Source organism: Equus asinus, chromosome 2 (genome assembly GCF_041296235.1).
Source record: "Equus asinus isolate D_3611 breed Donkey chromosome 2, EquAss-T2T_v2, whole genome shotgun sequence".
Taxonomy (NCBI): domain Eukaryota; kingdom Metazoa; phylum Chordata; class Mammalia; order Perissodactyla; family Equidae; genus Equus; species Equus asinus.
The window spans coordinates 5,540,037-5,560,682 of NC_091791.1; the positions used below are offsets into that span (position 1 = coordinate 5,540,037).

Below are 20,646 nucleotides of genomic sequence, written 5' to 3' on the forward strand. Positions count from 1 at the left end.
GGGCGCTGGCTCTGGCCGTGGACATTGGTCCACACACTTTACTCATAAACACACTGGACCCTCATGTCACGGCAGCTAAGACAGTACAGGCTCTCATCATGCCTGCCTTACAGCAGATGCCTTTGAGGATCAGAGAGGATGAGTAACCTGCCCAAGACCACACAGCCAGTAAAATGTCAGAGCCTGAATTTAAACCTAGGCAGTCTGAAAACAGTCAGACTTTAGAAAGCCAGTCTCCACAGTCCTAGTGAGCTCATCAGACCTGGGAATTATTCGGAAACACTTAAGATTTTATCAGGACGAGCCAGGGAAGCATGGGACCCTATCTAAACCGAAACACATTTCCTTTCAGGACAAATGGACACACATTCTGTAAATTCCAAAAGTCGCTGAAAATATTTACTTTAACCCCCCTCCCCACCTCCCAAAAACCCATGAATCGTTTTGGCACCAACAGATGTTAGCATTTTGTGGGTTTTGGATTCCAAACACCTCGACTCAGAACTTCATTTGGACGCTGGTCTACCTGGGAAATGCTCCTGCCTCATAAAATGAGTACTTAATAAATGTTTGTTCAATGAGTGAATGAAATGGCCAAAGGGTTTACCCAAAAAAGCCTGAGTTGAGCTTTATTTTTCCCCAACCAAGGACTCTATAAACACCAGCTGCGTCTACTCAAATATTTATTAATATAGAACTACAGAATTTTATGTCCTTTGAGAGAGAATTCCTTGTTCTGTTACCAAAAGAATGGAAGAGGAGAAACCTCAAAGGAAATGAATGTCACGTCCTGGTAGAAAGTCAGGTAATAGGAAAAGAGGAAATAGGCCATGAGAATTTATTTGTGTTTATTCAATTGTGTTTAGAAATGTTTGGGTCAAATCAAGGTCGACCCCTTTAAGAACAGTGAAACTGGACATGGGCTGTATCAAACTTTGGAGTCTCTGTTGAGCAAAGAGCATCCTTTTATTTGAAATCGATCAGGAGGAGGAGGAGGGAAGGAGCAGAGAGGAGAACCTGTTAGGGCAGAACCATCACAGAAATGCTTTCTTCTGCTGAAAGAGTCTTTCGTGGACTTGACACAGTCTCCAGGGCTCAGGGAAGCCCCTTCCATTGTCCTGGGGTAGCCTTCTCCATTCTTTTATCCACCCAAATCTTTACTGGTCTCCTTTCTGCTGTATCCCAGACCTGGCAGTCACGAAAATGAAAAGAGAGGACAGGAGGCGTCTTCTGCGTCAGATGTCTTTTTCAACAAAGATATGACTCTGTACTGACATTGTATAAATATTGCTCCTCCCTTTTGTACCTAGAAACTACGTAAAACACTTTAGCAAGCTTGAAAGACTGTAAACCTCCTGATTTCTATTTGACTCAGATAGGAGGAAAGAGACTTAAATTAAGCAACGGTTTTTATGACAAAGTTAGTTAAGGAGCTAAGAGGCACCTAGAAGTTGATTATGTGTAAAATTCTTGTGCTCTGAGTTAAGCTTGCCTGTGAAAATCCCGCTTCTCCTTGGTCTGTGAAATTGCACCCAGGGACCCTGGGGGCCCCAACTCCACCTGAGGTCAGAACTCGAGAGAGAAGGTGGACGGACGAGGTTTGGTCTTGGGAAAACCAACAGTATCATTACCGCTCCCAAGACCTTCAGCGGAAAAGGACACACAGCCAACCTGCAACAGATACTGGGTTGAATTGTTGCCCCCCCAGATTCATGTCCATCTGGAACCTCAGAAGGTGACCTATTTGGAAGCAGGGTCTTTGCAGATGTAATTAGTTAAGATGAGATCATATTGGATTAGGGTGGGCCCTAAATCCAATGACTGGCATCCTCGTAAGAAGAGGAGAGGACACGGAGAGAGACACACACACACAGAAAAGGCGGCCGTGTGTGATATTGTGATTTATGATAAGAAATAGATATTTGATCATCGTCTCCGTGCCAGAGATTGTCTTGATCTCTGGCACAAGGCTCCTAAAACCCTTGGAATTTCCTAAGTGATAAGACCACTAGGAGCATCTTTTGTTCAGTTGGTCTTTGACCCCAGTTGCTGACACAGAGCTCCTGAAACCCTTGTAATGTCCTGGGTGACAGGAGTGTCTTTTGTTCTAACAAGGCAACTCTGGGTGGACTCCTGGATGGGGTCTGGTCACTGGAAAGACCAGGCCATGATTAAAAGCTTGGAACGTTCAGCCTCAACCTCCACTCTCTTGAGAAGGGAGAAGGGCTGAAAATGAAGTTAGTGATCAATCCTGCCCACAGGATGAAGTTTCCATAAAAATCCCAGGAGTATGGGCTTCAGAGAGCTTCCAGGTTGGTGAGCACATCAACATGCTAGGAAGGTGACACACCCCATCTCCACGAGGACAGAAGCTCCTACACTCAGGACCCTCCCAGACCGTGCCCTGTGTATCTCTTCACCTGTATCCTTTATCATTTCCTCTAATAAAGTGGTCAGTGTAAGTGTTTCCCTGAGTTCTGTGAGCTGCTCTGGCAAATTAATCAAAGCCAAGGTGGGAACCTCAGATTTAAAGCTGATCGGTCAGAAGCACAGGTGACAACCTGGACTTGTGATTGGCATCTGAAGTGGGGGGGGGCAGTCTTGTGGGACTGAGGCCTTAACCTGTGGGATCTGATGCGATTTCCACATAGACAGTGTTAGAACTGAGTTAAATTGTAGGACCCCCCAGCTGGTGTCGCAGAGAATTGCTTGGTGGGGGAAAACTGCCACACGTTTGGTGGCCAAAAGTGTCAGAAGTGAAGTGTTCTGTGTAAAAGCAAAGAAGGCATATAGGAGGAAGGGAAGACTGGTGTTTTCCTTTCCTTTCTGTAAACGCTGGGTGAGGCAAGGAAGGGCGCTCCTGTAGAGCCTTCAAAGGGAGTGTGGCTCTGCTGACACCTTGCTTCAGACTTCTGGCCTCCAGGACTGCAAGAGGATAAATCTCTGTTATTGAGCCACTCGGTTTGTGTTAATTTCCTACAGCAGCCCCAGGAAACGAATACAGATGCTGAGCTAAGAAAGCGGTGAAGGAGTTTCTGAAATGCCTCTAGTTCCCATCTTCCCCTTCACTGGCTTCCAGATCCTTCCAGACCTTCCTTCCTCCTCATCTCCCACATCCAGCAGTCACCAACCTGCCCCACGCTCCTCTCAGTCAACTGTCACAGCTTTCACTTGCTCTGTCTGCTCACCCTCAAGGTTCAGGCCTTCTTCACCTTCCTGGGCAGCTGTGAGGATTAAGTGAGAAATAAAGAGGAGCAGTGTCTGGAACGACTCCTGGAGCACACCAAGGAGTCAGCACCGGCAGCCCGAGTGCTCTCTCATGGCTGGCCTGCCCAGCGCCTTCCTTGCGCTCTACACCCCATCAGACTGCCGGTCCTCGCCCCCGTCATAGGTCTCCTGCTCAGGAACGCCCAGGGCCCCAGCAACAGTCCTCACACCCAGATACTCTTACCACCTTCATAAGCTCTGTCACATCATTTGCTCATTTTCTAAGAATGCCATATAAATTTAAAAGGAAACTCTTCTTCATTAATTCTAAGTGGGAAATCCAGCATGGCTAGTCATGTATAGAGATGACCTTAACAATCAACCCAGTGAGGATGCGGGAGACAGGTTATGAAATTCTTGCAAAATGCTGACCCTGAGGAAGGCTCTTGGGCCAAAGCCTGCTTTCCGTTAAAAAGGTAGACTAGCAAGTGTGAGGGAGACGTTAAAGACATGCTACATCCAAACGGAGCCTCTCTCCTCGCGAACGAGAGAGACTGGAAGAGAATGAAGAAGGGAAGGACTTTCTCCCTTGATGATGCAAAGGTTTTCACTGCTAGGCTCAGTTTCCACCTAAAAGCACTGCAGAACTTGGGTGCATCAAAGGACACTACCAAGAAAGTGAAAAGACAACCTATAGAATGGGAAAAAGTATTTGCAAATCATCTCTCTGATAAGGATCTAGTATCCAGAATATGTAAAGATCTCTTACAACTCAACCACAGAAAGACAAATAACCCAATCAAAAAACAGACACAGGACTTGAACAGACATTTCTCCAAAGACATACAAACGGCCAACAGGCACACGAAAGGATGCTCAACATCACTAGGGAAACGCAAACCAAACCCACAATAACGTACCACTTCACGCCCACAAGGATGGCTATAATTTTTTTTGAAAAGCAGAAAATAACAAGCGTTGGTGAGGATGTGGAAGAATTGGAACCCTCATACACTGCTGGGGGAATGTAAAATGGTGCAGCCGCTGTGGAGAAGTTTGGCAGTTCCTCAAAAAGTTAAACACAGAATTACTGTACCAGCCAGTAATCCACTCCTAGATATATACCCCAAAGAATTGAAAACAGTGTCCAAACAAAAAATTGGACACAAATATTCAGAGCAGCATTATTCACAACAGCCAAAAGGCAGAAACAACCTAAACATCCATCAGCTGATGAACAGATAAAGAAAATGTGGTCTATCCATATAATGGGATATTATTCAGCCAGGAAAAGGAATGAAGTATTGATACCTGCTACAGCATGGATGACCCTCAAAAACACACTGCCAAACGAAAGAAGCCAGACAAAAAGATCACATCCTGTATAATTTCATTAATAGGAAATATCCAGAATACATAAACCAAAAGAGGCAGCAAGCAGATTAGAGGTTGCTAGGGACCTGGGGGAGATGGAAATGAGAAGTGACTGTTCAGTGGGCACAGGGGGTTCCTTTTAGGGAAATGTGTTGGAACCAGGCAGAGATGATAGTTTCCCAACACTGTGAATGTACTGCGTGACAGTGAACTGCAGTCTTTAAAATGGCTAGCTTCACGTTACGTGAATTTTACCTCCATAAAGACCAATCATCCCAGGACTACCACAGACTGTGCTTTGGCATAAAAGGCACTCTCCCCAGCCTGGCATCCAAGATCCGCATGGCTAATCACATTTACAGAAACCAGAGTAAGAACACTGGTTGAGTGCCATGTGCTCAGTGTTAAGTACTAAGGGCTTTCCATCAGTAACTCATTTAATCCCCACAACAAAAAGAAGAGATTGGGACCATCGTTATGCTCACTTTACAGATGAGAAAACTGAGGCACAGAAAAATTGAGTAACTTGCCAGAGTAGCTCAGTAGATGACACAGCTTCCTCTGGTGGACCTGGCAGATGCGCTGGCGTAGGGGTGGGTGGGGCAATGGAAATGGTGCCATAGACAGAATGTCCCAATGGGCACATGGGCCACCTATACAGGCTTCCAATCTCTAAACTTCATCCCCTTCTGCATTAATCATTTCTCTTGATTGAACACTAGTCCTACATTCTATGGGTCCCATTGGGTTAAATTACATGGTGAACAATGCACTGCAAATCACACTCATTATTAGAAGTTACATGGCAGCATTTATACTAATTAAGTCGGGTCTCACTTCTTTAGCTCTAATTTTAAAACACTGGCAGAACTCCAGCGCCTTACGTCCGTATGTGAACTGCCACAAGTGGATGGAGTAAAATGGACTTTTAATTTTCCAGCTATTCGAGATTATTTTACACTTAAAAACTGCTCGGTGACATTACTATGCTACTCTCTTTTTCCTTTTTTTACATTATTAGGCTGAATGTAACAGAGTATAGTTTTAAAATACGAACCATAAAGCACACTTCTAAAATTGACAGTGCTGATATTTTTCAATGCATTAGAAAATGTTTCAGAAAGTTTGTTTTTCCAGAGCACAGCTGACATTTTAAACTTATTTCCTAAAGAAATACAAATGACTGCGATGCAGGGTAATTAGGAGAACACGAATTAGGGTGATCCCCACTCCCAGCTTTCTCCTGAAGAACGCCCTCTTACCTACGCTCTTCCCCTCAGAGGTCTCCTATGTGTCACCTTTTAACAATCTTCCTGAAAACACCATCGTCACCCAGTTCCCCGGGCTCAGCTCCCCCCAGCTTCCCCGCTGCACCATGCGCATGGTCACAGCACAAATAAACGAATGGGAGAGCAGTCCGGGAGCGGAACCTTCACACTCCTGTCACAGCTCAGCTGTCCCCTCCCTTGGCAGACACGTCTGCTGTGGATTCCAGAGGGGCAGATGGCTGGAGCGTGGCCGCCCAGGAGCAGGGCCTGGGCCTGGACACCGGAGGCAGCGGCCAGCGCTTCCAGCCTGCAAGCATCGGACAAGCAGGAAGGCTGCGATCAGCCTGCTTCTTTTGGAAGAGGGCATGGGGAGTTTATTTACAGGGCAGGAAAGAGGAGAAGCCAGACAAGACCGCAGCCTCCTCAGCCCTTAGATCCTTGGTCATCTGTTTCAAATACTGACGGCTTCTTACAGATGAGCATCGAGCTGCCTCGTGTTTGCCCTGCTAGCCAGGGGCTGGTTGTCACAGCCTCTTGTGGGCTCCTCACTCTAAGAACTTTCCCAGACACTATCTCCCCAGAGCCTTCCAGCCCCCTGCGAGCCCCTCCCCCCCCCCCACCCCGCCCAGGGGCAGGAAACGGAAGGCACAGTCCTGAGTCTGCTTCTGTTATGAGAGCGTTTCCTCAGGAGAGGGGGCCTGAGCCAGCCGCAGATTTGTGGCCTGCCGGGTACAGAAGTGGGGGCCACCCCCAGGCCACCTCACAGCCCCTGAATAAGAAGCAATACCGAGAGGGGGAGGACTTAGATCACATCAAAACAGAGCAAAATCTTACAAAATGCTCAGAATTCACCTTGTGCATGGTTGAGATAAAATACAACGCAAGAAAGCCCAGGTTTTACTTACTCTACGCCTGTCTCCAGCACACCAACAACCATGCAGTCAACGTGAAAGAATGCAAATTTAAAACCCAATGCTTTTCCAACTTCCATAATGGTAGTCCCTCACTTTTTTCTGTATTCTGTACACACACACACACACACAATCAGATTTTTCTTTAACAAAGAACAACCAGATGGCACATGAGTTGACTGGAAGCCCTTTCACATTATAGGAAAATACAATTAAATTTCTTACTCCAGCATTTCTAACATGAAATAGTCGAATGTTCTCTCTTAGTGCAAACACGATAAAGCACGTATTTAAAGCAAATGGTAGATGCCATCCGTGATGCTGTTCGCGGAGGCCCAAATGCACAGGGATCTCCTTCTATCTGGGCTCCGAGTGAAGGGAACGTGCGGCCTGGCACAGCCTTCCTGTCCCTGGGCACCATCACCTCCTGCGGCGTGAGGTATCGCAACACTGCTGAGCATCTGGGGACAGTGCCCCGAGGGAGCGCTGGTGGAATCCTTATGGGAACATGGGATGAGCAGCCGTCATTCCAGTAGAGAGCAAGAGTTTGTGGGGGCCCCTCAATTTGCAGGGGAAGACCGACACTCCGACACTCCAGGATAAGCTGATTTACATGAACCACCTCACAGAACCCAACCTAGTATTTTTTCTCAGGGGGAAACCTGTTCTCACCATATGTATCCAAAATAATTCATAGGGGAGTTGTATCTGAGTTTACCCACATAGTAACATTAGCAACTGAAATGTAATTTGAGCGTTTATCAACATATAGTTTCTGTGAGAACATATGCTATTCAATATGATACAGCCTTCAACCAAAAGCAGTTATGTTTAAAAAAGAAGGAAAAGAAATGCAGCAAGAGAAAAATCTCTTCCTTCAGTTTCATGGTGTGACGTTTCAAACAATTGGTTAGTCAGCTTTCACGTCAAATCTTTCCTAAAATGCCTTTATGATTTTCACTCTAGTTGGAAGATTCAGGTCCAAAATTTTGAGCACGTTCTCTTTGCTTAAAGAACGTTTACTTACTTTATTTTAAGTGAGAGAGAAAGTACTTATAAGTTAAAAAGCAATTTAATGAAGTAGGAAGACAAAACCGGTGTGAATCATTTGTACAAAACTGCTAAGCCACCACCTACGTGGTTACATTTTACAAACTGACAGAGCAAGCTCACACGCAAACTTGACAAAGCGTGGAACTGCTGTGACATTCCTAAAATAGCAGCGAGCAGCAACATTAGACTCTAAATTTTAAAAACTGTTGGAAAATGCATTTTTCTTACAACCTAAACCAGCGACAGGAGGAACATTCCGGAAATCCCTTTTCATGTCTGTATTCTGCATCCATGGATACTTACAGAGCACCGCTTTCTGAGGGCAGCCCCTGGGTGATCAACTCGTTCATACCCATGTCCACAGCACCGGAGTCTCGCTGGCTGATAACTGGAACATTTTCAAGCAGGCTACCGATGCAACGGGCAATCCATTACTTGCGTGGGTATTCCCTTTGTAATTGTGAGGCTAGCGGCTGCCGGTCCTCAGACTATGTCATCAGAAACCAGAGCCAAAAATCCAGGCGGAAAAAAGTGATAGGAGAGTCCCTCATCCCTAGTTGAAATAAATACTTAAAAATAAATTTATCATTCGCAGCCGTCTAGTGACTTTTTTTCTTAAATATTATTCAAATAAATCAGCAAGAAAGGTGGAGAAGGATCCAGCCCGGCTGCTGGGAACGATGTAACCTGGCTGCTGGCTGCTGCAGTCGGCAGTCCCAGCTGGGTAATCAGAAGGCTTCGGTGCACTGCGCTGGGAAAGGAAGAGACAGGGGGAGCCCCAGCTCCCAGGACAAGCTGGACTCACGGCCCCCAGGGAGGAAGGCTGGGTGAGGGACCACCTCCATCACGATCCCCTCCCTCGCTCCGCTCCAGATTCAGTTTTCAAATAAAAGTTACTGTTAATGTTATACTTTCAAAAGCATTCTTTCAAGGCCAAACTAGATGGAAGTGCAACCGAAACGGAAGAAAATGTGACGGAAGAGGCTTCTCAGCACACAAATAACTAGTGCCTTCCCCTCAACAGGGCTTAAGGGTTAAATCCTTTTATTCTGGAGTTTCCCGCTCGGCTGAAACAGAACAATTCTCCTTCCGGCATGATGCTGCTTTGAAGAGAGAACTTTTCATATCAACAATATTTCTGTTTTCTTCTACAGCACTTCCTAAAATAAAAAGAGAAACGTACCCTCCAGTTTTACTCTCTAGTTTGTTATCTGCAAAGCTGAAGCTCACTGTGCTGCCTGTTGTCACCAAGTTCTCCTTCTCCTGCGACAAAGCGGGGGTTTTTTACAGAGCTTCTCAATTTCACATTCTAAGAGTCAAACCCTATCTGGGAATGTGGCAGCTTCATAAAGAAAGTGCCCTTCCCTGTGGATGTGCTTATGGGCGCAGGTGTCACACATGAGCGCAGACAGGTCTAACAGTTTCACATCCTTCGGAAGGAACACTGACGTAAGCGCGCCAAGGCAGCATGAGATGCCCGGAGAATGGTCTGCTGCGATCTCTCACATTCTTTTTTTTAATACTATTACAATTCCTTTGACCAGCCCACACTTAACTTTCATTTTGTCCTGAGAATTCGAGGTGCTATTTATGGACTCTTTTCTATGTGCCAAGGACTGCGAGAGATAGTTACATACTCTTTTTCGTTTCCAATTATTTCTGCCTCCAATAAAGAAAAAGTCCAGACAGAAATCGAAAGGCTGTAAAAGATGGCAGCCCAGGTCAACAAGAGCACTAGAGAAGAGTTCTGTGTGGCAGGAACAGTGACCAGGCCTTGAGCAGCTACTGGAATAACAGCGTGCACGGAATGCCCTTGGCTTCACCACTGGCTTCTCGAATCACCGCCTCGCCTTCCTTGGTGACTTAGATTATCACATCAGTTGTCTGTAAATCCATTTATTTTCTGAAAACGCCGCTTCTCATTCATTTTCTGTTGATAAGGAGTTTCTGAAACAATCATCAAAAAACCATCTCTACTGCAGACAGCCAAGGCTACTCGCCTGCAACAGGATTGGAGATCTCTCTTATTCCCGAAGGGGGCCATTATTTCCACCGGTTGCCATGGTGATGCTGCAGCATTGCTGCTGTGTGCTCGACTACTTCCCATTGCAGTCACAGCGCACACTTAAATCAAATCATTTGTTTCACACGGCACGAGTTTTTCGCAAAACAAACACCTGGCTATGTAAAACGCAGTTAATCGAACCCTTAGCTTCACCTCATGGTGGTGATGAACGGGCACAGATGGAAGTGTCCACACACGCCGGTGTAAACGCGTGCAGCGAGATTTAAACCCAGGCGAAGGAATGTCTTAAAATACTTTAATTTATTCCCCTTCGTTAATTTAACGAGAGATTGCTTACTATTTCCAATGACTTGAGAAATGCTTTTCAAAAGACAAAAGTAACAGGACTAAATACGGGGAAATACAAGTTTTTGCTTGTTGGCAGTTCACATTAATTGAACCTCTGCCATATTCTGCTATTTTTGAAGCAACAGCTGAGTTCTCCTATTTGTACATCTCTTATATTGCCTTTTATTTGTAACTAGTACACACACACACACACACACATATGCAAATACGTGTACCTGTACTTTTATAGATTCCTGAGGTCTCTAACCTGTGAAGTCTGGCTTAAATAAAAAAGGCGAATGTTATTGATTCGCCAGTTCAAGCTAGTTGATTCCAGTTTTCAAGCTAGTTTCCTAAGGGATGGATTAAACTCGCCTTGATCTCAAGGATGCTGGTACTCTGAGGTTCTAGCCCTTGCATCCAGGTTGTGGGAAGGGTGTCTCCCCTTCACAGCCCCGCAGGAGGGGAGGGACACCGCAGACTGCCTTGAAATGGTAGGTGGGAGCCTCCCTTTGGAGCACACGGACTTCATCACTTTACCTTCTGGGCAAATGCGAGTCTATCTGGACACTCAGGGCCAGTAGTCAGCGTCCTTAGCTCTATAGCAAATGGGCTTGAGAGCTGGCTTGGCCTCCTGACAAGGCGATGCTAATCAACACGGGAGAAATCATCTGGATTCGACTTCAGAGACTGCTACTTGGAAAACGCAGGTAATTTACTAAAGCCAAACTTCAAGGAAAATGTTAAGTCAAAGTTTGGCGGAAATTGGTGAAGTTAACCTGAGTCTGAGTCGTGTTCTCTGTGCACTCTCGTCTTTTTTTCTGCCCCTGTATTTGTTTGCTGTTTGCTTTTTCTTTTCTTTTCTTTTTTTGCCACAACACTATTAAGATTGGACAGGCTTGGAGCTGAGAAGGTTTGTTGTTTTAGAAACAGAAAGAAAACTCTCTCTACATAGGAAAGAATGCCGTGGGGGCCTCAGACCCTGAGGCTGCAACAATGAATAGACACACTTCTTACAACACCCACTTATAAAGAAATGATGTTGCGACATTTACAGTAACTCCCAACAGCCAGGATGTGTCAGTCCCGTTTTTGTGAGTGCAGAGCCTGAGTGCATGTGGTTTGAGCCGTCCCTGCACCTCTCTGCCTCTTTCATTGGAAAGAAGAGTTTTCATGAGCTCAGCTGCTGACATGAAGTGACATGGAGGGTGGAAGCTGACGGCCGAGCGGTGCACTGGATGGATGGAAATTCACTGACATGTGTTCCAGTGGGAGGTGCCACAGTTACAAAAACTGGGGAAGCCTCAGGTAGAAATGTTCTGAAGGAAATTCTTAAGCTGGAGATTCTATGGTTAGAATCCTGAGCAATTTGAATATACTTTAACCCAAAGTTAGTATGATACAGGAAAAATGGGGTCCCACTGTTCTCTTTCATTCTCCATCCACTGGGATGCAACATGCAGCCAGCTCTCATCCCAAATCCTCTCTTGGGTGATTATTTTCTAGTGTGGAAGCAATGACTTTAACAGGGCAGGGTTTGAGATTGTCCCCTTCATATACTATCATATAACTGGGTGTCTTTAGCCCATTTAACTGCCTTTGGAGAAATGTAGGTAAAGCTATGTGTTGCTGAGTAACAGAAGCTTCTGACACCGGGTGTGCTTCTTAGAGGAGCTCTTGCCCTTCCCAATGATTAGACATCATTCACTGCTCCACGTCCACACTGGGAATAACACACGAGACTTTATATCATGCTGAAATGAAAAGTGAATTGCTCTGGTTCCTGGCAACAACATGTCCACGACATGAATTTTCTCAGAGAAACCAGATTCTTTAAGAGTAAGGCTGGCAGCTAAGACAGGAGCAGGTGGAGAAGATCGCTTGCTGGACTCTCAAAGAAAGCTCCCTATTTCATGCTAACACACATTTTAGAAATAGAGGTCAAATCCATTTAGTTCAAGGTGGACTGGGATTTTTTTCAGTGTGTGTGCGTGTGTTGAGTGGGTGTAAACATGGACAGAATGCTAAATGAGGCACGTAAGAATGATTAGGTTCTTGACCTGACAATTTTCCTTTGATGCTTAGCAAATTCACCACAACCCCAAGCAACACTTACTTTAGTCATCCTGTTATGCCATTCAGAAGAATTAATCAAACAGCGCAGCAACAGTGGAAAACAAGCTTTTCATGTAGGTGCTTATAACAATCTATTGCATGAAGTTATTTACGAAACCACAGAAAGCCTTGGGTCCAGTCCAGTTTCACACCCTGCTGGCAGGCTCTGGGCCATCAGCTAAGCACCAGCTGGATAATTCTGTGGTGCTATTCTGGATCCACAGACTTCAAGAATTCAGGGGCCTCAGGGATCCATTTAAGACCTTTAAATGGAGGCCCTAGAATTCACATGACTCATTTGCTGTCAGGTAGCCCCTGAAGGGCAGAGCTGGTGTTTGAATTTGGTATTCTGGCTGCCACAGGCACATTTTGGCAGGTCCTCATTCTGCACTCTGTCCTTCTGGAGGTGAAGATCACCAGGGACTAACCTCCTCCCCTCCAGAAGGGAGAAAAATGGCTTTATCCAGTACAGATGGATTCCCAGGAGCTAAGAGATATGCCTACCAACCCAAACCACCTACTCGCATTGGAATTTCGTATCTTGAAAAGGGACAGGATTTAAATCAATCAATTAAACATGGAGTCCAAAATGAGGACCTGTCATCAACCACAGGTTTACACACCCAGAAGAATGACCAAGGTTCAAGTTGAGCACGTCACACGTAAATTAGCTGTGTGATCTCTGGCACAGCACAGGACTGAACACTAGCGAGTGGTGGCCAGACCCTGCTCTCAGGGTGGCTCCAGGAACCAAGGAGTGAGGCAGGCAAGGGCTTGGCATGCACCTGGACCCCAGAGCTCTCAGCACCTGGGAGCTCTTATAGCATCTTCTTACATCAACTTGCTGGCATCACTGTCTTACCCTCCAAATCCTGGGAAATTAGGTGACATGAGTGATTGAAAAAAATACAAGGAAGTTATGTGAAAAAGACCTGTATATGCAAAATAAATCATGCTGCCTGAACTGACCCTGTGCCCTGATACAGGATAGGATCTCAGAATTAACACCGTGTTTTTTTTATCCCTGAGTTTGGTCAACACTCTCTGAATTTCAAGCAGGGAAGCTTCTGGTGTTTCTGCAGCCTATTGTCATAGAAAGCATCATGTTCAGAAGCTGAGTCTCACCATTTTGCTGTTCTTCCTACAAGAGTGAGTGCACCAATACCTCCACAACTCACAAGATTCGTATTAGCCCTGTGACTTGGACCCTTAAAATTGGCTCTGTCACATCTCGAAAGCTCCCAGCTGCAGGGGCTATTCTAGGGGGAATATTCCACGCCTCTTCCTGGGTGCCTGGGCTTCAGACAAATTTAATAAGAAGCAAGGCACACCATGCTCTCCAGGGAAATGGATGGAGGAAAAGCAAGAAAACCAGGTTGCACGGTGCAGTTGACATTTCATCAATCTCCTGCTGTCATCAGCCAGGTGGACTGGTCCATCTCATGAGTAGACTCAGTGCCTATCATAACCCCTCATCCTCAGAAGCCAGAACACCATCACCTGGGAGACATACTTTGGATTCTCCTCTTTGAGAAGAAAGATCTCAGATCTGAGCAGCTGGAGATTGAATCCTGGGTCCATCCTGTCTCATGAGGGGAAGGTGGGGGCTCTCCTGCCACGTGCTGTTGCTCTGCTCTGATGGAATATGACACCACGGGGCTGGTGCTGAGGCCAGATTCATTCTTCTCGGTGTGTAAACCTAGAGTTGATAACAGGTCCTCACCTTAGACTACATCTTGGGTTGATTTAAAACATATCCCTTCTCAAGACGTGGAATTTCACTGCTCATAGGTGATTGATTGGTGGGTGATCCCCTAGCAGTTAGGAATCCTGGGGATGGGGGTGGGGGTGGGGAAGAGAACGGCCATCAAAAACCCAAAGTGAGCTGAAACCTGTAGTTCTGGCCCGGTTTGGAGGCCAGTGCAGACCTAGAATGCAGCTCTCCCTGAAGTTCAGGCAGAGAGTGAATGAAATGCACCAAGATGCCCGTTTGACATCTGCCTGTACGGCCACAGAATGAAATAAAGCAAACTTGGCCTCATCCATGAAAGAAATCACTGAAGCCAGTCTGACTTTGGACAGAGAAAACCACCAGAGACTTACTGAGACACTTGGAGGTGTCTTAATTGACTTTATTTATTTATATCCATCTTGTGCCAAAAAGGATGTAAAGTAGTGTAAGGAGTATTAAATCATATCCATTCATTCGACGTGCCAGGACTCGTGTGCGAGCACAGAGAGACAGGTCCCTGTTCTCATGGGGTCTACATTCGGATGAGGAGGAAATGGATAAATACAACTGTTCCAAACAGCAGAACGTGTTTTAATGACAATACAAAGAAAGTGAAACAGGGTGGCAGGAAGTAATCTGGGAGTCGGGTAAGGAGAGCTGGCAGCACTAGACAGGGTGGGCAGGGAAGGACAATCCTTCCAAAAATTAATAATGGAATCAGAGAGAATTAAAGCTCTAGCTGGAAATGGACCATGTTCCTCTGGAAAAGAAATCTCTTATTGCGAAACCACGGGTGAACGTTCCAGTGCTCTGACCATTGTCTCTCAAGCCAGGGTTCAGCTTCAGGGGTGTGAGAACAGAGAAACTGCCCACTCAGAAGGGGCTCAGTACCTGGGGCTTAAAGCTCTGCAGCCACTGTCCGGAAATCTGTAATAATTTTCTCTCTGAATTCCTGTTTTGTAGCTGAAGTCTGATGGGACAACAGCTCATTGCATCAGGGGTTTGGAGCCCTGACTTACACCTGGTCTGCCTCCTGCTGCCTCCCCAGGATGGTTCTTGACTGTCCACTTCCTGGTCCCTGATATGCACACCGCACTAACCAAGCTGCAAGGTAGAGGCTGGGGCAGCTATGAGGGTCCGCACCGTCTGAGAGCACCTCCGTACCCCAGAGAGCAGGACATTAAGTGGAAGGTAAAAAAACACCATGACAGGTCTGGAGAGAGGCCACAGAAGAAAGGAAAAAGCTTTTTTCCCTGCTCTTTGAACAAGCAATCCAGCATTTGATGTAGCTGGCTCTGTTCATGCTAAGTGCTGCCCCAGGCGCTATGGAGAATGCAAAGATGGAATTCTCTTTCTGCTAACTGCCTACTTTCCCCCACTCTCCATGCCTGTCCATTCATTCACTCACTCATCCATCAACCATACGTGCAGTTCCTGAGATCTGCTAGGTGCTGGGCGACCACTGGGGATTCAAAGACAATTAGGATGCTCCTGGTCCTCCAGGAGCTGACACCGCCCCACATGTCACAGTCAGGCACGCCAGGCACGGGAGCCAAATCCATTGTTCTCTGTCCCTCTGCAAGGATCCAACCAAGCATTGGTTTCAAGTTATGTGTCACACATTATATAAATCATGGATAAAGAAGAAAATAGGAGTTTGAAAAAATAGGCATCTTCTATAGCTCAACCGATAGCTCCAAATCATCAGGCCATTCTTTGAATTTGACTTTTCATTTCCCAAGACTAGCATTTAATTCTCTTTTAACCATATCCTTGAAGAAAACCCTTTACCGTGGACTTAAGAAACTTAGAGAAGCATTACCAGGATTGCTGAGACACCACTGACCCTGGTTTCTGTATTCCATGGAATCTAGATTAGAAATTTCAATGAACCCTCTTTCATCTGCTTACCCTCCACCAGGCCCACTTGGTTCTGTGACTAGGGGCAATTTCAAGTTTTTTTTCAAATTCCCCACGGACACTGTGATACATACAACAGACACATTTTTATAAAACACGTTGTAGCCCAGCTGAAATAAAAGTTAAATTTTTTTACCTTTAAAATGAATTTTCAGAAAGGGTCAACGTGTTCCAAAAAGATAAAGACTCCCATTTGCAGCATTATTACAAATGCCCGGACGTGGTCCCTGACCAGGTATTTGGTTTCTGACCAGGTATTGGGATTTGGGACCTGGTACCTGAGTTTCTAGAGGAGGTACTTGGATTTCGGGCTCAGTATTTGGAGTTCTGGTGCAGTACTGGGATTTCTGACTTGGGACCCGGATTTCTGACGGTGGCGCAACAGCACACGGGCGGAGGCATCAAGGCTGCAGCTCCAGGCCTGCAGTCTGGCCCTGAGAGAGCCCGGGTATTTCCTGAGCTTCACCAGGCCTGGGAGGCTGCTGAGCAGCCGCCCTGATGAACTGTTTCTCCTTTCCAGCGAAACAGCCTGAGGAAGCCCTGAGCCCAGGTCTGGGAAGTCAGTTAAAAGCAGATCGTCCTGAAAGCAGAGAAACACCCCCATCTGCCATCGCACCCTGAACTTTTTAGAGTCCTCATCTTGAACACAGACACCTTGCCGTGCGATTAATGTTGTACTAAAACTTTTCTATGTCTTCCAGAGTCTCATCTTGTAAGGACAGAATTCTAGAGCCTTGCAGAGGTGGGCGGCTAAGGAGACGGGTGCCCTTAGGAGGTGGGTGACTTGATTAAGGCCACACAGCCAGTTAGGATAGATGCTGGGCCTCTTGACCCCTAGGCCGGCTGGTCCTCTGCTCCTCTCCTGGTCACTCCACTGAGCAGTCCGCCTGCCCCCACCCAGTTTCCTTTGTTGTTCTTCTGTGGTTTGTACTGTCTCTGCTGCCTCTGGACCTCTTTGGTCTCTGTGCTTGCCATCCTCGTGCATACCCAGCTTCTCAGGCAGCACCGTGTAAACCCGATGCTGGGCGCCCTTGGGGCTGGGTTAGGGCACGACTTTCGACTGCTTGTCTGGCAGGCTCACCGCTCTGCGCTCAGCCAGGCAGAGTGCATCACTGGAGAGACAGAAGGCCTGCACTCCTCCTTCACCCAGAGGAGTAGCACTGAGGTGCCCATGAGCGGATGCAATATAGCAAGGACTGAGCCTGAAACAGGAGTTAAACCGCTCCGGCAGCCAGGAAAACCCCCCAGTGATATTTCCAATTAAGGTTATGGACCAGAAGGGGTTATCAGATCCCAGCTGGGTGGACAGAGGCCACCTGGAGTAGACAGAGTGGACACAGGAAGTGTGACAAACACTGCATGGAAACTGATTACATCACTAGGCTCTCCACTAGGGAAACCTACCACGTGGCTTCTCAAGTGGAATGGATTTGTTGAAACACGAAAAAAGATGTTTAAGAAAATTACACAACTTTCAAAAACATTTTTATAGAAAAATGTATTTGGATGTGTAACGAGGCACAGTCTCCTCTAAGGGAGAACACCACAGTGGTAGGATGACGTCATCACTGCCATTTCACAGGAGCCCGGGGGAGGCTAAAAGCCTTCTCTTGATAATATTGCTCTGTCCCCTTGTCTCAAACACTCTGAGTACCACATTACTCAGAGTATATCAAAAATAATTTTTTAAAGGAAACATGACTTAATCCTCGGCTCAACAGGAGGAAAACACACAGCTATGGATAGTGAATCACTCATTAAAAATTAAATAAATCCACCCACAACGGGAAACAGCATAACAGAATGTCGCTGTTGGCTTCATGTTGGAAGGAAGCCAAAAATAGGTCTTGGAAACAGTGATGCCTCTGAATTGGATCTTGCTCCAATTGTGTGCATTCAGGATCTGTAACTCCATCTCAGCAACATACCCTCTCCAGTCTCTCTTTCATTGAGAAGAGGGGAGCAGAGCGGCCTTGGGGGTTTCCGTGGTTTCTGAGAAGATCAAGTGACCCGCCTCCCCCGTGAATCACTTCTTCAGGTAAAATAAACAATGACACAGCCCCCAAAGCCATTCACCAGAATGGTTCTCAGAACCACGGGGAAAGTACCTTTGTTGTATTAATTAATATTTCTGCTTAAGTTTTAAAGTCAAAGTCTATGGATTCCCAGCGTTTACTTCCTGCATGTAAGCAACATCGTGGAAAGAGAAAGATCGCTTTTCAAAACATTGTTTTCCATTAATAAAACCCTCCTTTACATGTTCCTGCTCCGTTCAGAAGGCAGTGGGAGCGCAAACACAAATAAGAGAAGGGAAAGAGAAAGGGCCAAAGACAGCTGCTTTCTTTCCAAACTGGAGATTCTAAGACATTTACATCACGATGCACAAACTTCATCCCAGAAGGGAAGGCGATGAACGCAAGTGGCCCCAGACATGCCTGATACGCAGCAGTGGCCTCTTTGGAGGGATTTCTGTTGTTAAGTCAAAATCCAGAGAAGCATCCGCTAGATCAGAGAACTTGACGTCTGGAAGGGACTTTTAAAAAAATCTCATCCGGTTTTTACTTTTTAGACAAAGAAGGTGTGACTCAGGGCATGAAGGGACACGTCAAAGTCATTCAGCTTTCTAGAACTGAACTCTATTTCTGTCCAATCCCTTCCCAGGCTCCCTTGCAAAGCACTCAATCATACTTGCTAAAGAAAGGACTCGAATGTCAGCCCGACAGGCCATATTTCCTGAAATCAGAACTAGGACCTACCGCTTCATTTTCTCAGACCTTGCACAACTCCACGCCTGCAGGAGATACCTGATAAACGCGGGGTGAGGGAAAGCAGCAACTACCGACTGCGCTGAAAGGAAGCCTGGCAAGTGTGTGAAAAGAGATTAGAAAACTGGATTTGGTCAGCAGATAACATGCGGAAATGGTCGGAACCCCGGCCAAGATCAACTCAAGTGATCATAAAATTGTTCCAAAATATAATTATCTACCAGCAAACTGTTCGCAGAATCCACGGGATGTGTTCTTATTTATGAATGTGCTCTATTCCTTGCGTAACTCTAAAATACGACTTTTCACTATGGGAAACTTTAATTTTCTTTTTGGCAGGTCTGCACCTCACCCTCGGTGGTGGTAATGAGAGCTGGCTGGCTTCTAGGCTTGAGAGGAACCCTGGCACTGTGTAGGGAACCTGAGTGTCCCTTCCCGCTGTCCTGGCAAATCACTTCTGCAAGCCGGCCTGGGTCTCTGTCTTCTCATCTTTAAGGTGGAGGTGAGAATGCACACTTGGACTGCCTCCAGGTATGTCTGAGGCCCAAATGAGACAATGAACTTGAGCATGCTTGGTAAACTGTAAAGTGCTCCACATGCATGTGTGTTATCATAAATGCGATTCATGTTTTCAGCAGAAGGCATTTAAGTTATCTGGCAGAACAGGAAATAGATCAAGTCTTGTTTCTGCGAATAATAATTCCCACCAACATGACGTTTTTAAAAACTTAATTTCTCAGCAGCAACATGGTAAAGTGGAAGTTTTAAAAATATTTTAATGCACAGCACCTGAACACAAAATCCGCACCATTTCTGACAGCAGATCAATCTCGGTAGAGTTGTTTGAAATCAGTTAAAAACCATCAACATATTTTTAAAAAGCTGTTAGAATTCAACCAGCCCCTATGATAAAATAAGACGAATCCAAACTTTGTTTTTGCTTGTGCTCATTTCTATTCAAAACAGGGGCAAATCCATTATGTGACGCATTTTTGTTCAGCAATTCCACAGGGATTTTTCCTTTTCCAACACTTTAAATACTTTACACCAAACTCTGCATCATAATAAGCAGTTTTAAAGTCACTTCAAATTGGCAATTTTTGAAGAGAATGCATCAAGTGTCCTGTTGCTCAACGTCCCGATTCACACAGGGACGTCCCCAGTGGATGGGCCTGAGGCTGGGGATGAGTTCCCATAACAAATGGGGGTTGGTCCACGTCCTTCCAGTTGACAACAGAACTCACTCCCGATTCTGCGGCCCAATGGGTCTGGGAAATCTCTCTAAGGACCTACCCAGAGGGCTTTATAATGTCTTATCTTCTCTCCCCCGTGTGAATGACGCCCGTCCTCAGGCAGCGGGCCTGGGTCTGCAGCTGAGGACACCTCAGCTTCTACAAGGTAATCTGCACCAACAGGAAGGCCTTGCACACAGGTGGGCCCTGCCTCGTGACCCGCACTACAAGCTCTTTGAAGACCAGCGCATTGTCCTGCTATCCATGCGCCTCCCACTTCTCACCCTGCCATTTTTAACTAAAACGCCACTTCACAAATCTAGTTGTTAAGGACAATTAAGAGGGTGAGTTTGATTATAAAAAGAGGAAATGTCCAACTTAAAATGGGTGGGACTTTGATGTGTCATCCAGCCAGCGAAGGGTCCCAACAGTAGCTGGGGGTTGTTTTCCTCAAAGGTGAACCCCACTTGGATTCCTGGCAGTCTGACAACCCACCGGGCCCACAGCAAACGGCTCCTCTCTGCCATCCCCGTGCACGACTTGGCTGAGCTGTGGAGCATTAAAACGGCTTCCTGAAGCATAACTCCCAGATTTCCTGCACAGGGCTGGACAAAGCTAACTGAGGTGCCTGCCAAATTTTCATTTAATGAATGCTTCCTGATAATATTCTTTAACCTAATTTTTAAATACCTTCGGAATTATACAACAAGCAACCA

The 20,646-nt window shown here is 46.1% G+C and overlaps 1 protein-coding gene across 9 annotated transcripts in view; it reads right to left on the reverse strand.

Moving 5' to 3' along the window:
- The window catches only part of PTPRE (protein tyrosine phosphatase receptor type E), a 172,782-nt gene that overhangs the window by 83,181 nt on the left and 68,955 nt on the right, over nucleotides 1-20,646 (reverse strand). For 2 of the 9 annotated variants that reach the window (XM_014832532.3, XM_044748677.2), the window contains exon 1: nucleotides 8,117-8,787. The exons of the other annotated variants lie outside the window; for them this stretch is intronic. In XM_014832532.3, coding sequence (XP_014688018.1) covers nucleotides 8,117-8,169 — 53 coding nt within the window. In that variant the 5' untranslated portion in view covers nucleotides 8,170-8,787. Of the gene's footprint in view, nucleotides 1-8,116; nucleotides 8,788-20,646 lie in introns of those variants that run through there. 9 annotated transcript variants of the gene reach the window in all.